This window comes from Manis pentadactyla, chromosome X (genome assembly GCF_030020395.1).
Source record: "Manis pentadactyla isolate mManPen7 chromosome X, mManPen7.hap1, whole genome shotgun sequence".
Classification (NCBI taxonomy): Eukaryota; Metazoa; Chordata; class Mammalia; order Pholidota; family Manidae; genus Manis; species Manis pentadactyla.
Genome location: NC_080038.1, coordinates 130529121 through 130546268, shown reverse-complemented (window position 1 = coordinate 130546268; position 17148 = coordinate 130529121). Strand labels below are relative to the sequence as shown.

The 17148-nt window shown below is 43.6% G+C and overlaps 1 protein-coding gene across 5 annotated transcripts in view; it reads left to right on the top strand.

The window, feature by feature from the left end:
• The first annotated feature begins 7456 nt into the window (after positions 1 to 7456).
• Positions 7457 to 17148, top strand: part of MAP7D3 (MAP7 domain containing 3) — a 29696-nt gene continuing 20004 nt past the window's right edge. For all 5 annotated transcript variants that reach the window (XM_057495901.1, XM_057495902.1, XM_057495900.1 and 2 more), the window contains exons 1-4: positions 7457 to 7592; positions 13858 to 13956; positions 14054 to 14137; positions 15221 to 15384. In XM_057495901.1, the coding sequence (XP_057351884.1) occupies positions 7532 to 7592; positions 13858 to 13956; positions 14054 to 14137; positions 15221 to 15384 (408 nt within the window). In that variant the 5' untranslated portion in view covers positions 7457 to 7531. The remainder of the gene's footprint in view (positions 7593 to 13857; positions 13957 to 14053; positions 14138 to 15220; positions 15385 to 17148) is intronic.

Below are 17148 nucleotides of genomic sequence, written 5' to 3'. Positions count from 1 at the left end.
TGAGGGAGAAAAGGCAGAATTAGAAAGCCTGGAATTAGCTATTCCAATCTGATCTGTGTGGTTTATTATCTTTATTAATAATATTAGGCATTTTAAGGGATAATTCTTCTGCTGACCTCATAGCATTGTTAAGAAAAAGAGAGACAATGTGAAAGAAGTGTATAACTCAGTGCCTGGCACATAGCACATGTCTCCCAAGTATCAGCTATTGTACTGACTACTGTTTTACATTGAGCTCATACTGTATATCAAGCACTGTACCTGACCTAATTTTAAGATCAGTGAAACAGTTTTAAGCAACTGTTATCCTCATTTTACAGATGAGGAAACTGAGGCTCAGAGTCAAATAGTCTTGAAGTAACAGGCCTGGGACCCAGGCCCAGAGGTATTGAGCTCCAAAGCCCAAGCCCTTTTTATCACACCACCGCGGGGCAAGGGCATGTTTGGGGCCTTCTCACATCGGCCAGTCTGTTACTCTCCTAGCCAGTCAAGTTACTACATTTCAAATGCTTATATAATGACAGCATTTCTCCCTGAACCAATTTTCTTCAAATGTCATTTCCTCCTTCTGTAAACACACCGAATACATCCCTGACTCACATTTGAACGAAGTCATTTCACATTTTGAATTTTCTTTCCCCTGCAGTCAGCCCTATGGTAATTCCACAGGCCCAGGGCCAAATTTCAGCTCAGAGTGGAGGATGTGTGAATACCATAGGCTAAGAAAATAGCAGGAGCCCAACTGACAGCAGTCCCCAAGTGCTATCTTCCCCAGCTATTTCCCAGTACGCTGTGGATTAAGCTATAAAAGCACCATATGGAGAAGGGAAAAAGCATATGTGAGGCCTGCTGTGGCCCATGTTCCTGTCAAGCGCCTGCACTGGGTCATTTTTAATCATGAAAACACCACCAAGCAGGCTTCCCAAATATTTCCCCAGAACTAAAATTGAAATCAGTGCTTTATTTCTCACACTTCCCTTCTGAAGTCAGCCTCATCTGCAGCATCGCAGTGCACACATTTGGCATACGCACTCCTCCTCCCAGTAAGAGAAAAGAACTGGTTAGTTCCACCAGACTGAACACTTCCTCCTGGGTATGTTCAATTGAATTAATTCTTCCCAGGCATATGATAATGTCACCAAAAACAACAAAATGTAGTCAATACAAACTCTCTCTCTCTAAAGAGGGCTATGCAGAGTTCTGAAGAGAACACATGTAAGAATTTACCATCCCACAAACAGCAACCATTTATAAAGCCTGCTCTTCAGAGCCATTTCTTCCATGAAGTCTCTCAGGCTATGCTAGTGCTTGGCCATCTCCCCCATTCCCACTCCCACTCCCAGATTCAAGTAGCAATTCGATTTGGCCACTCTTTTGGCCCTTGGCATAGGCTGCCAGGCACTGTTTATAGGGGCTCTCTTACTCGGGCTCCACCTATCTCTGGAAAGTTCAAGAGCTCTGTTGTCAGGTCATCCTGAATTTGAATCATGCCTCCGTGAGGTGGGGGAAGAGTTAAGAACAAGAGGCACGTGTGAACCAAGGTGTTTGCCAGGAAAGGGTTTGGGTTCCTGGGAGGAAGCAGCGAGAAATGAGTTTGTTAAATATCCTTTAAGTGCACCGTTCACAACTGTTCACGACCTAGCAGTTCCTCCATCTATTCCCTCCCCTCTCTGGTTCAGCTTCATTGGGAGGATATAGGTCAAATTCCAGCTGTATTACATAATGATTCCCAGCACTGGATCAGCAATCTCACTCTTTTTTCTTCCAAAGACTGTTTGGACTGCCTTTCACATGTGTGTAGAGGGAAGAGCACCAGATAGGGTGTCAGGAGACCTGGGTTCCAGCTGGGGAACTTGAGTCAAAATGAGAGGACTAAACTAAGTGGCCTTGACAGTCCTTTCTTATTCTCACACTCCACTGTCTGTCCTCTACAGTAATCTCTGGAAACTAAAGAAAAACAAAGTCAAGGGTATGTGCCTTTCATGAGAGCAGAGAAATGTGGTCTATTTACCCATCGGCCTCAGGAATAACCTACACTTCTCTTCTTTTCCTCCTCATCCGCCCCAAGAGTCTTCTCTGCAAACACTCCTTGGGGGTCTGGAGGGGTGGCTGTTGGGCTAGCCTGGCCCTTAGTCATTTTGCTCTCAGTTGCTCAGTCCTTCACCCAAGCTGCACGCAGACATGAGAACCCGTTGGCAAAACCTGCTTTGGCTCTTGGCGGCCCATGTGTGCATTCTGATAGACCCACATGCCCTGAAACGTGTGCACACAGGTCCCTTTGTACTCTTGGGCTCATTTTTCTTCCCAAAGCACACATTCTCTAATTAGATCTCTGAGCTGGCCCTGAAGAGACAATGAGGCTTACAGTACAGGCTTGTGACTATACAACTGTATCAGCCCATTGACAGATAATTGAGTTTTGCAAGGGCAAATTCTCAAGAAGAGTGAGTTAAGGACAGAACCTTTTAATCATTGAAATGGTTTTGGCTTGAGTCTCAGCATCTTAAAGACCTAAGACTTTTTAGCACAACATGTAGTCCCAGATAGAACCTGACAATTAGTGAAGTGCAATAGGTAAATATGACTGAGATCCCTCCATCCACACACCTTTCAAACATCTAGATCAATACCCAAAGCAGCAGACCATTCTCTCTGCCGCAGAGGCATGAGTTTGCAGCACGGCAAAAGAGGGGCTGAGTGTAGTGGGTGAAAGGACGGAATCTACCCTAAATCTGACCAGAGTGCCCAGAAAAAGTCTCTCAGGTCGTGAGGAAAGCAGTTTCTTCAGCACTTTATATCCTATGTGTGATCTGGCTGGCTTTACTTTCCCCTCATTCATCTAACTAGCTCCTTTTAAGATGAGCATGCTCCTATGTGTGCACTGTCTTGGGGGGAGGGGGAGGCAGAAGGAAATCGGTGCACAGTGTGTTGTATCAAACTCTGTCACAGGACAGTGTGGTACAAATCGCCCTCAGGCATCCTCCCTGCATGCGGTGCCCCTCCCTCCATTGTGAGGCCACCCCCTGTGTGTGATGCTCCCGGCCAGTGTACTCCATGGCCAAGCATCTGCCTGCTCTTAATAAAAAAATGTCCAGTATTAGGATGTACATGACATTAGATCTCTATTAGAATTTTTAATATTTATCATCATCAGAGTGGATGATGTTAAGTACTCAGATGTAACTGACATCACACTAGACATTTTTCAGTACATTTCCTTAGAGGTATATGTTATACAACTAATAACACAGAATCAGAAACTCTGGGAAGGTGGCCCAGCAATCTGTGTTTTAACAAAGCATCTCTACTTTTTCTTCTCATTTTCTCCCATCTGGATTTTGCCAATTTTTAGCTCTATTAGAAATTTCAGAGTGTCTTTAAAGGGCATTCGTTGATATTTTATGCTTTTTGGAACCCTCTGAAACTTCCTTTAGATTACAGGACTGTATTTAGAATGAGAAGGCACGGCCCATGTTTGCTCTCCTTTATTTGAAGTCAAGGGGAAAAAATAAGGGCATTTTCTTGCCCTTTAATAATTTTAAGTCTAGACCTTTTCAATATCCTTGTGGCCATCCAAAATATTTTCATTTCTTCCTCCTTCAGTACTGCAGAGGCTTTTCATACGCTCTTTCAGTCATTCAACAAATATTCACTGCAGGATAAACAGTGCAATAGATGTGGCACGTTTTCCTTTATACATGAATTTTGAAGTTAGTCCCACCCTAGTCCTTGACATTCATTGACCCGGCTGAATCTTTCTAGAAGGAAGACTGCTTAAGAGGAGTCATATTTATCTCCAGGGCAAGACATATGCTAAACACCCATTTTCAATCATTTCTTACTGACTAGTTTGAGTCAATTATAAAAAACCTTCCGAGACAGTGATACTGACACTTGGGTTGGGGGTTGCAGCTATAGGAAGAGCTTAACAGTTACAGGAAGTGTAACTTTGAGAAGGCTCAGTAGCTTGAGTGTGGGGACTGGATCAATGAAGAGTGGAAGACACGGGTTAGGAATTAAGAGTGGTCTAGGGCTCCTCACCTGGTAAGGAAGTACTAGACATAGGCAGGCTTGAACCCTGGCTCCGCCACTTCCCAGCTGTGCTAACCTTGGGCAGATTCATTAACGTACCTGTGCCTGCCTGTTTCCTCATCTATAAAAGGATGAAGATAATAGAAGTTATCACATAACGTTGTGGTCCGGATTATGTGAAACAATCCATGTAAAACCTTTAGCACTGTGCCTGCTATTAAGTAGTCACTGGACAAATGACAGCTCTTCACCCATAAGTACCCAAGACTCACCCACTGCTGCAAGCAGATTACTGCTGCTGCCCCCACACCCTTCCCCTCTGAGGTTTATCTGAGTTTCATTTGGAGGGCATATGGTGGTGGTGGCCTCTTCTTCCTCTCCTCAGAAGCTCACGGCTCCCAGCCTGCTGAGCTCAGGCCATGAGAATCAGCCCCCCACCCCACCCCACCGCACCCCAGGAAAGGCCAGGGACTCCTCTCTAAAAGAAGATACAGACCAAAGAAGGTCACTGTGGTCCTCTGTGCAAAGGGAAGGAGAGGGAGAGGGGTGCTGAAGGGTCATAGGGTCATGGGGGGGGTGCTGCCATGGCCATCAACCAAGTGAGAAAGGAATGACCAGAGCTTGAGGTAAGTCTAAAGTAGGAGGTAATTAAAGTGCAGATTTGGGAAAAGAAAGGAAAATGTGAGTAGATTTGGCAGGCGATGAGTCCAGAAGGAAGCCTCATTCTTCCCTCTGCCTCATAGCCAAGCTGCAACAGATGCGAGGCAAGAGTCAGAAGTGAGAGGAAGAATACAAAACCAGAGCCCTGTCTGCCCTGACTGCGTGATGAACAGATGAGTCTGACGGGTAGCCCAGGGTGGGGAGGAAGAGCCATCTGATGGCTTGAAGCTTAAAACTCACAGTATAGTGCTGTGGTGATGGCAGTTTAGGTGCAAATTTGTTAGACTTGATTAAATCTGCTGTTTATTACACGTGAATTCAATTTTTTTAAATTTCATTGTTCAACAGGAAAAAAATGTGACAATTCCTAGACCTATTGTGATTATGGTTTCTGAACATTTGTCCTGCTGGTGTTAGGTTTAAGGGGAAAAAATTGGCAAGTAGGAAAAAAAAGTGAGCAGGATTCCGGTTCTTTTTTGCTCACTGGGGAACATGCACTTTCCAAATACAGGAGGAGAGGAGAGGACCCGCCTGGGTTCTTTCCCAGCTCTGAGTCTGGGTTGGCTCCAGAACAGACTTACTCTGCCTAGGCCGGCAGCCTTTAGTTTCAATATTTTTCTGAGAAATGTACAGACTAGCCCCAAGGAAACATCTCAGAGGTCCCTGATGGCTAATCATTAGCTTAGAATCAATGGCAGTGGGAAGGAGGCTCCTTGCCTGTCTCTTCCTCCCCAACCTGCCAGGTACACAGCAGTGGTCAGGAAGTTTCACTTGATGACTTACCCACTGAATGAATGAATGGGTACTAAACTTCACAGTGATTTGTCAAAGATGTTAGAGAGAAAGAAGGGTTGTCTAGAGATTCAAAGGGACTTAAAAAGCATATCAATTAATGCCATGTGTGGACCTTGTTTGGATTTTTACTCAAATACAAACCATGAGGCAATTGGAAAACTTGAACACTGTAATTAGATATTTGATCATCTTATTTGCCCTGCACTGTGTTTTTGCAAACTTTTAATTATAATTTTAAAAGTAAGAGGTTTTACATTAAAATCCAGATTTCTAACTTATTTTGAAAAATAGGAAGATCTGGCCACAGATGTGTCCATCTCCTCACTCAGCTACGACAGGCTGGAATTAAGGAGTGATTGCTCTTTTTAGTCCTCAAGCCCAGATGTGGATAAAGTGAAGGTTCCTGTGGCCAGGATTCTCACCTGGCCCTGGTTGGCTAGCTCACTACACACGTATAGGCAATAGGTTGCTATTGACTCTATATAAAGAGCTCCACCCAAGGGTCTGGATGACATGGTGGTACGGCTGCAGGGCTGCGGGAGAGCAGATACTGGAGCGGTGGCAGCACCGAAGATGGAGACTGAGACGGCTGTGGGGATGGACAGGCCCAGAGGCAGAGATCGGCTTGCTGCATGCAGGCTTGCTCTAGTGATTGACCTGCCACCGTAGGAATAAAGTTGGGTATAAACCCTTTCACCCCAGGAGAATTCCATTGTAATTCCTAGGTCTCACTGAATCCATAGTGAACTTGTCTGGGGCTGAAACCCATTGGCAAGACAGGCCTTTTGCTCACTTTTTGGAGGTTTTTTTCTTGTGTATTTTTAGATCTTTTTACATTCTGGATACTAATATGTATATATATCTACTCTCATGAAACAGTATGGAATAAGGCTAAGCCCATGGATACTTAAGTCAGGTACGTTTTGGGTTCAAATTCCAGTTGTTACTAACTGTGTGACTCTAAATTATTTAACCTCTACCTGCTTTAGTTTCATCTATAAAATGGGGTGATAATGGTACCCTACCTCTCTGGGTAGTAAGGGGATTAAATGAGTACATGTGGTGCAGCTAGAACAGTGCCTGGAACATAGTAAGAGTAAGTGTTCGCTGTTGTTTGGCTTCTTCCATTTTACAGCTCCCATGTAATTTTGAAACACAGTAAGCTCATCAAAGTTCATTGACTAAGTGGTCTCTTGCCCCATTTGTGGGTCTCCTGCACCAGAGGTAATGCCCCACCCATAAAACACTTACCTACAACCATGTGCCACACGACGCTAATAACGGGGGTTGACTCTGCCTTGTATAGGCAAGCACGCATGAAGTGATGTCTGCCCCTCAAGGTGCATCAGGCCAATGAAGCTGTTCCTTGTGAATGGAAAAAGTTCTGCAACCTCGAAGCACCTCCTCCAAAATCTGCAGATAAATGCAAATCTGTCCTCTCTCCTTCACTTTAAAGATCCACAAACACCCTAAAGATAATTCATGCAACTTTGAGACCTAACTGTCATGATTCATTATTCTGTAACAATTTAAGTCTCTATTCATGATCGCGCCCCAAGAAAGCTCTCTCTCAACCTCTCCCCGGGACTCTTTCCCCAACTTGAGTCTTTCTGTAGTGTTTCAAAAATCAGCAAACTCATGATAGAAGCGCATCCAGGAGGCATTCGGTAAATGCTTCCTAAGTGAACGAATGAAGGAAGGAAGGAATATTGCATTGCTAGGTAGAAGTGATGAAAGGTGACAAGGGATGCTGGAAGGCCAAGCCAGGTGATGGCTGGCTGAACCCCCGAGTGAGGGTGCCAGGGCAGCACAGAACTTAGGAGAGTTTCTCTAGACAAGGCGTTCCCTGCCCAGCGGGTCACGACGTGCTGCGTAGAGAGCACTGCCCAGTGTGCAGCGTCCCGACGGACAGGGGCTTTCGGGCTCCGCCTCGTCGCGCCCCGCCCCCCCGGAGCTGCGGCCACGCCCTAAGCGGCCGCCCCGCCGGAGCGTGCGCACTGGGGCTCCAGCGGCAGCCCCGGCTCCCGGCTCTGCTACTCGGAAGATGGCGGACCGTCCCGGCGCCGGCGGTAGCACATCTCTGAGAGGGCTGCGGGAACAGATGGGTGAGCGGGCCGGCGGCTCCCGGGGGGATTCGGGCCCGCGCGGGAGGCGGGGTTCCGGCGACCCCGGGGTCGGTTGGAGCGGCGCACCGCGCGGCAGAAACTTTCCCTGGCAGTTGCCCCGCGCCGTCCGGTCGTCCCCTCACCCGCGCTGGAACCCCCGGGGCTGGAACGGGGAGCCGCTGGCGGACGGGGACAGGAGGGGAAACGGCCGTCCAGCGCCGCCAACCGCCCAACTGCCATCGGCCGACCGCGCGGGCGGGGCACGAGGGAGCTAACGGGCGCTGCCGGGGCGGAGGAGGCTGGAACCGGGCATCCCGCGGACCGTCCCGAGCCCCGCCTGCAGTTGGTGGTTGGCGGACGCTCGCGCAACCGCCGGAACCGACGCGCCGCTGCCGAGGCTGTGCGGGCGCCGGCCCAGACCCCGCACGCTGGGGCCCTTTTCTTGGGCCCTTCCAGACACCGATAGTTGGGAGTTTTCCTTCTGCACGGGGCGCTCGCCCTTTAACCTCTCCCACGATAGCAGTATTTGCCTGTCCCGAGGGCATACCTCCGCACCCTCCTAGCCTAGGTCCCGTGAGGACGAAGCCCTGGGGGTCTGTTGCTTTGAGAGTTCGGATGCAACTTGCCTCTCCGCTCCTCCTGATTTGCCTAGTGTGGCACATGACTTCGCCAAGATGTCACCTTCCGTGGCACATCTTGCAGACCCTAGGCTGAACTGAAAGGGAATCAGCACTTTCAGAGTGTTTTCTCCGACGTCCCATCGTCAAAAAGGTTTTTTCCCCCTAAAATCGTTTATTTTATAAAATTTGGCAGCGCGTTGCTTAGCCCAGGAGACTGCTCCACTAGCCGAGGGAGATAGTATTTCTTGCTTGTAGGTTGCTTTTAGCCAGTTCTCAGGCTAGCATCCTCCTGTGTGAGCTTAAATAAAACCATACAGATTTTACTAAAATCCTTAGGGATTTTTCCCTTTGCAGCTGAAGAATTAATTTAGGATCTCCTGCGATCGAAAGGTTTAAGAGCACTTTGAATCATCTCCCTAAAGAACGTGTCAGAAGCAAATACACTTTATTGCCCCATGGGGAGAAAACCTCTTTTCCTTCTGTCTCTATTTTGGTTCACCCAGAGAAAGAGTTGGCAGTAAATTCAGATTGTTTTGTTGCTTTTCAACACCTAAGGCTCTGTGACAATGGTTTAAGTAATTTAAATTAACCAGTATCTGGATGACCCCCCTCCCCCAAGCATTTGTATATTCAATGTGGGAAAGTAGTTTAAAATTGTGTATAGCAGTTACTTGAATTCACAGTATTGGAAACATCACTTTAGACTGTCACAGAGCACCATCTTGACTAAAACTGCTCTCATGGTCTCAGCATTTTCCTGAAGGGGACAAGGAGTCAAATGTTTTGCCACTTTGTGGCATTTGCTTCTTTTTATTATGTTTTCCAAAAAACAGCGGGTAGCACTAAATCTGTTAATCTGGTCATTTTCATTGCCTTCTGGGAGCCTGGCTGCAAGAGTTAAAACATGCTCCTAAACAAACAACTTTAGGCACATTGTGCAGTCTGTGTATGTTTATCGTGTACCTGTATTGAGTTGTTTTCTGTGCATAGCACTGTGCTAAGAGTATAGCATTCCAAAAAATACACTTACTTCAACAAAGCGCGTGTTCTATTTTTTATACACAATTGCTTTAAAGTAAAAATTTGTATGAACATTTCAACCAGATGAGCATAAGAAACTTTGCCATGTTATTGTTTTAAATTTGCACATGATTTCTCAGTTTAGAATAAATTATTCAAAGAATGCTTTCTACAAATGCAGAAAAAGCTACTAAGTGCGAATCAGATCGTCACAGAATTTTGGACTGCAGAAACCTTAAGGTTATCAAGTCCAGCATCCAGAGTCCCTGCTATAAAAACCCTGGGCAGCTTCTCCAACTTGAATGTGTATGCTAATGGAGAGCTTAATATTTTTCCAGGCAGCCATACTATTGTAGACAGCTCTGAATGGTAGGAAACTGTCTCTAATAGTCTTCAAGACATGCTGTTTTTGGATTGGAATTAGAGGTCTTCTAGAAATCTCTCTCAGCCCTATCTGTGACTTTGTTGCTATTTTAGGCAAAACTCTTTGAATCTGCCTTATTTTAGAAGATTTCTTTGGTTTCTTATTTTTTTCTTAATACTTTCTCACCTTTGCCCTGGCCTGATGATGTGCAAAGCTGTCTTGGACCATGAAGAGAGATGCCTCGTATGGGTGGACTGGATCTGCTGGGGATCGCAGTGCTCCCAATTGCTCAGCTTTGAATGAGGGTAGACCAGCCCACAGCTGTGCGAAGGGTCAGGCTCCTGGAAGAATCTGCTGCTAGACCCCCCAGCGGGCACTTTGCAAACTACATCCAGCAGGAGCTCAAGATAGGACTTTGACAATTCCTTCTTTTTGTTGTTACCCAAATAACAGTTGAGTAGCAAAGGAATTTGTTTATCTGTAACAAGTAGTTTCTCAGTATGGTGGTTCTCTGCCACAACCATAGATAGTCCTTTCTATAATAATGGTAAGAAAACCCTTCCAATCATTTTTTGCATTCTGTGCCCTTTGCTACCTAATAGAAATAACTACGTTACGTGATTTAATATTTCTCATGACTATGGAAGAAAGGATCTTTGGGAAGAAAAGGTCATGGAGAGGTGAGGCTACAGATTTTATGTTGAATTCTGAGTGACTTCAAGAGCAACAGCTGTGGCAGACAATATAGACTTGCTGAAGAAGTATTGGGATGAGTATTTATCATTGGCATCTTATTACCATTCTTGACCTAGTTGTCATGGAGAAGTGTTCTTCCTTTCTCTAGTTTAGCTTGCCCTAGTAGAACAGCAGTCTAGTGACACAGAGTGTGTATGTGTTGAGGAAGGGGGGTGTGGGCCCTGGAGAGGAGCAGGAATCTTCCACTAATATTGAAGTCAGTAATGAGCTGCAGTGCTTTATGTCCAAAGGGGATCACAACATTTCAGTGACATCCTTTAAAAATCTCGTAAGTGTAAAGCATTTTTCTACTTTGGCATCCAAGCGGCGTTTTTTTTGTTCATGTCGTTGAGGCTTTCATTAGGCCAGATTGTCAGGGTGATGGAGTTTGTACGTTATCCTTCATAGGAGGAGAGTGGCTTTCTTCCTGTAATGTCTTAAACAAGTTTTCTCTAAATTTAGGCCTTTAGCCACAGCATAAAGTGCTTTCTTTAAAAATTAATGGTAAATTATTTTAAAATCTTTACACTGCTGTATTTTCAAAGTGCATTTAAAAGCACAACCCATGTATTTCATTTATTGAATTGACATTTAGATCTTAATTCATTCTTTGTGATATTTTAAACAGAAGTGACCTTAGAAAAAGCTGAAGTGGGAATACTGATCTAAGTTACAGAAAGGTTAATGTGGGTTTTGTACAGTCTGGTCCTCAATAATTATATAATATTTCAAAGTAAAGTTGCTTCTTAACCTACATTTGAATCAAGTTCTGGCTTTACCACTTTCTACCTGTGTGATCTGGGAAGGTTATCTTTAGCTTAAGTTTTCTCATCTGTTAAAAAAGGGTGGGGGCGCTGGTAGGGGAGTAGTAATATGCACTTTGTGGGATTGTTATGAGAATTAAATGAAGTCATACAAATGAAAAGAACTTTGTAAGTGGTTAAGTGACAGACATTATTTGCTATGGCAATTTTTAGGATAGTACCATAAATAAAGATTGATTCATAAACTCTACGCATTTTCTTATTTACTTTCCAGGCAAAAGGTAACTTTTAACTTTACTATAATATACTTACTGCATCTTACTGTTAGTTTAAAATGAGTGGTAAGTAATTTCCCTCATTCAGAGGAGTTGAATGAATATTCATTCTGTTAAGTCCAGACAAAGGCTTTCTCCCATTGTCTGGGCATTCTAAATAATTTTTAGAGCTGGTCCTTTTCGTGAATGATTTTCTTGCCAGTAGGAATTTCGATATAAAGGTCTAAAAGTCTGATTTGATATTATTACCACATTAACCTTTTTACTACTATTTGGTTCATTATTGCCACCCCAGCTACTGTTAAAGTTATTTTTGTTTAATAAGATCTTTAAATCTGGTAAAATTACACATTTTGAGAGAAACTGTCCTTATGGTCAGTTAAACTGTGCCAAAATTATGGACTTAGAGGACTTCTATGCAGGAAAACGGAATATGCAAAAACAACTGTTTTTCTCTGCTCACAGAACTGTTGTGAGTGGCGGGGTGGGGTGTGTGATGTAGGAGGGCTTAATGAATTTACAGACTCTATTTAAGAATTTTTCTTAATACAGTAGTACTGAAATTCCGAGGATAACTGGTTCACAAAATTGCCAGTCATTGAATTAAGGAAGCTGAATAGAGTCTAACCTTCAGATTTAGCTAGGTCATGGATTATCTGAGCTGTTAGCTCTTGGGTTAAAACAAAAAATCCTTCTCCCCATTTGAAATAGTGATCCCTATGGCAGCAATTGTGACTTCACTTTCTAGGTTACTCTGTGTCATGGCACCCAGGTAGGTATCTTTCCTCAGTGGGAACTTGTCATCTTGGAGTCCATTCATTCTATAAGGGCAGTGACAGCCACTCTGTTCCCTTAATTCTTTTAACTGCCCACCTTCAACTCTTACGATTTTCTTGATATATAGAGACCAAAATTGTATTGTTGAGGAAAATTTTTCCTCTACCCATAAAGGTTCTTGCAGCTGGTCTAAGAATTAGGTTGCGATGAGACAGCTTAACAGGAGAAAAATCAGATTGAATTTCCTAGGTATGGGGCATTGACACAGACATGAGAATCCGAAAGCAGTCAGGGAAAATGAGGTTTGTCTGGCGTCCTGAAATAAGGCAAAGGGAAGGAAAGAGATTCACAGGAAGATGAAGAGAGTCAGTATTTGGCAAACAAATGTTTTGGGCCTTGCAGAAACAATGGGACGCTGAGAGGGATTTTTAAAGATTTTTCAATGTTCCTCCCTGTCTACCTCCCCTAGTTCATATTATACTATAGTTATCTCGGGTGATCGCTCTCTTCCTGGAGCAGGTCCTCTAAGTTATTTTAGGCCCTTAGGGGGAAGGTCAGAGTTTCTTCCTGAGTCTTTGGGGCCTTGTTTGTTTTCCCCTCGAAATAATCTGCATGGCAAAGTGGCACATTTGGGGGCAGCCGGCCCTTGGCCCACATACAGTACGCTGGATCTCAGGGTCATATTTCCTGTGCCTTTACACAATGCAAGGGAGTTTTCAGTGTTAATATTCAGAGCTTTCCTGAAGATGCCCAGTACTGTGGGACATTTTAGATACAGCCATACATAGCAGTAAAGGGTTCAGGGAATCCATAATAACTATAATAAACTATAATAATCTATAATGACTTGTTTCTGTATCATCCTGGAATTTTAGTTTTTCTTCCTTTCCCACAAATTGTGTCCCCCAATCTTATATTTTACCCTATTGAAGGGTATTTACCACTTTTCTGCCTGTTTACACAAGATGTGTAAATTTATATTTGTTTGCCTGACATTTTTCTACCTAGAATAATACTATTTCCTTGGAAGTTCCTTGGGTGATTCTCCTTCACTGTGCATCAAAATAGAGCTTTTAACAACTGCAAAGGCCTTGGCCCAAACCCCAGAGGGTGGGGGTGGGTAGGGGCAGGCATTGCTAATTTTTTTAAAGCAATTTAGGTGGCCCTGGTTTGAGTGCTGGGTAGTAAGCTCCCGACCTAGGTGGCTTACAAATGAACTCTTAATACTGGGCCCAATCTCTGAGGGTCTCACTGTTGACACTTTCACTTCTAAATTCAGATCCATAAACTCCAAATATTTTCTAAATTCCCAATTTATGGTGAAACAGTTTTTCCAATTCCTTGCCAGCTCAGTTTTTCTAGTACTTGGTGTAATGTCACGTCTGAGGCTTTTTTTGCAAGTTATTAATCATTAGCTCCTGCTTATCCACAAGCTTGTGCTGTTACTGCCACTAAGAGTTCTCTCTTATGTCCACAGATACACTGGCACATCCACAGAAAACACTTAAAATTCTTTGTTAAATTATTGTTGGACATCATAGGTATTCAGTATGTCTTTGTTGTTGATGCAGGTTAATCTGTCATGATTTTGCCTTATAGGACATGCTCTCCTTTATCATAAAATATTATTGGCTTGCTTTGCTGCTTCTCCCCACTAGCTGTTTGTATTCTTAATGTCTAATCCCTTTCTTTTCTCTCTCTTTATTCTAGTTGCTGCTGCTCATGCCATTGCTGAAGAAAGACGCAATCAGAGTAGCAGTCGCTCTCTTCCACCCCAGTCCTCAAATATAAGATCAGCATTTAAACCAGGTACAATTTTTAAAATGCTTTGGTAGATCTCAGAGTTATATCATGACACTTTGATATCCTATTAATGTCTAACTATATTCTTTTTTTTTTTTTTTAGTAATAGATGGATCTATGCTTAAAAGTGATGTAAAACAAAGATTAGCCAAGGAGCGCAGAGAAGAGAGAAAGAGACAACAAGATGGTATATTTTAAACATTTAAAAAAATCAAAACGAATTAATTTTATGTTAATGTTATATAATTTCCAAACTGGTTTTACTTATTTTTACTAATCTGTTCATGTGATAGATTACACTTTTTATGGTATGTATTATACTGGATTAAATGTTTTTGCTAAATCAGACAAAGAAAGCCTATGAAAAATATTTACTGTTTACTTTTTAAAGTACTAGTTTCTGTTAGCTTTAACTTTCTGAAAATATCAACGTTTGTAGAAGCAAGCAGAATGGGATTTCAGTGAGAATGATTCTAAAAATGAAGAAGTTGCTACTACTCCTAGCATAGATGTAGTTTTCACTGATGGCTATGCTTCTCAAGTGTGATTTTGTATCGGGATCTAAAAGAATGCTCTTTCTACACCTTGAGAGAATGCTTTTTCAACTGTGTAATTTTTCTCCTCTGGTCTTCCAAATCTAACAACAAAACTAGTGCTGGACTTCATTCAAATGTCTATCAGTCATCTTTGTTTTGGGGAGGAGCTGTTTATTCCTGTAACACTTTAGGAGCGTATTTTACAACTGCACAGAGGAGAAATTTGAATGTAGGATAACTTAATGCTGTTCAATAATGTGGTATGTGATTAAATCTGTGAACATCAAACTAGCAGGCTTAATATGGTCTTCATAGACTAGGCCTTTGAAGGAAGTTTCCTAGTGGAAGGGAGAAAAAAAACCCCATATTCTGGCCATGTGTTTTTTAAAAATTCTTATTTTAACATACAGCATGTTAATCTGGTGAGGTTTGAGTTCAGCTCAAATCAGCAGAAATATCACATGAAAGAAAATATTTCTTAATTTGGAATTTTAGTTTAGACAGGGTGAGAGTCACCTACGCCAATTCAGTTCTCAAGTTACGTGAGCCCCAGTGACGGTGATTCTTTAGTGGCCCTTGCTGTCCGCTGACCCAGTCTTTAGTTATTAGAACAAGTGTTCTTTTTAAGAAAATGAAAGAGATAATATTAACTATATCCTTCTCTGTGTATAATGTGGAAAACATACATATTTTCTTGGCTCTTACACTTTGAAAATGTATTTGGGATATTTCAGCTAATAAAGAAATACAACTACTTGAAAAAGAAAGAAAGTCCAAGATCCAGTTTGAAAAACAGATGGAAGAAAAACAACGAAAGCTTAAAGAACAAAAAGAAAAGGATGAACAGCGGAGAATATCTGCAGAAGAGAAAAGAAAACAGAAATTACGGGAAGAAAGGGTACGTCATTTTCTAGCCTGCTGTGTGATGATAGATACACTGTGTTGCCTGGGGCTGGAATACTTGGTTCTTAGTCCTTCTCTGCCTCACACCAAATAGCATTTGGTTTCGCCCCGTTGCCTAGTGCTCACAGACCCTGTGCTCACAGACCCCCTGCCCGGGCCTCCGGGATAGGTCCACCTGGCCGCCTGGCTTCTCCCCGCCCACTCTTTGCACAGAGCGCTCACGTGCCCTTCCTGTGCCCCTGGCTCCCTCTTGTGTGCACTCACGGTCTCCCTCTTGTTCCTCATATGCCTCTTCTTCCTGTTTTGTGGCCCTACTGCTCTTTTCCTCTCTGGACTCTCTTTTGGTATGTTTGGCACTTTGTCGGTAGGAGCCACTGCCTTTGTTAGGCTCTCTCTTTTCCCCTTCTGTACCTCTTGAGTCAATCTGTCTTTTATTGTTTATACTTGGGCACCTGGCTACCTGTCTCATTCTGTCCGATTCTCTCTGACACCAGGTTTTTCTCCTGTAGGTCATTTCACTACTTCACTCGGAGTATCCTTGACTCCTTGTGAATCTAGCAAGTTCTCTTTGACACTGTTCTCTCTCTTGCCGTCGGTCTCTTTTTCTTTGTTCCAGTGACCCCGGTGCCCCTAAGTAAGCTGGCCTTCAGGTTCTCTGAGTGACTCTGGCCTTCTATTTCTACCTGAGGTGCTTCACTTTCCTTTCTGCTTTCTCTGTCTTAGCTTCTGTGTTTCTCTCCCCATCTTTAAACTTTCTGCCTGTTGTCAGTATTTGTGTTTGTAGCTCCTTCTGTTTTTGTGTTGCTCTAATTTTTACACGTGTTTTTCTTTCCATTTCTCTTTGGTTCCGCCTCTCCCGTGAGCCCTCCCCTGCTGCGGTGCTCACTTCCCCCTTACCTGTATTTGCTGCTGCCCTTGCACAGGCCGCACCCCTGCCCCTCCCCCATCTGGGGAGCTTCCTTATTCTAGGACTGTTCTCCTGCCATTTCTTCCCCATCCGTGGTCCACTACCCCTTTGTCTCTCTGTCTTTCTGAACCTTTTTCTCTTTCTGTGGTTGTTTATGTTCTTTTTCCACATTCCAGTGTTTGATGGACTTCCATTCAGAATTTCTGCCCCTCTCTGTCTTCCTCTGTGAGACATCTTCATTTACTTGTCTGTGGTAGAGAGAATGAAGGCCAGAGAGAGAGAGGGAGATTGAGAATAAATTAAGAGAACCAAAGAAAATAAAATGGAAAGCTGTGTGCAGAGCAGGGGAGAGTCCCTGGAGGAGGGAGGCAGTCCCAGGGACTGAGAAAAAACCACCATATTAGAGAAAGAGGGAGCTGAGGGAGAGAACACAAAGAGAAATATAACAAAGTAACAGTGAGACAGAAAGGAGGCCAGAGACATAGCGGGAGAAGAGGCAGAAAGATAAGGAGCAAGGGCAAGAGAGAATCAGCCCAGGAGAGCTAGAGTGGGTGCCCGAGTGTGGGCCATGGGAAGAAACCCAGTCTTGGTGGTGCTGAGGAGGGGCGAGTGTGGGTGGGAGATACACGCGAGCCATGATGCAGGAGAGAAAATTCCTGTGAATCACAAATGTTTTCATAATAATACAGCATTAATCTGTTTTTAGTCTTTATTGTACTTCCTGGGTTTCTGATTTAGAACAGCTTACTTTCTGTTAGAAAATATAATTTTAAAATATTGCCATGAGATAACACTTTATTTGAGAAATTACAGTTTCAGAGGATAGGCAACTCTCCATTTTCCTTGAGGGTT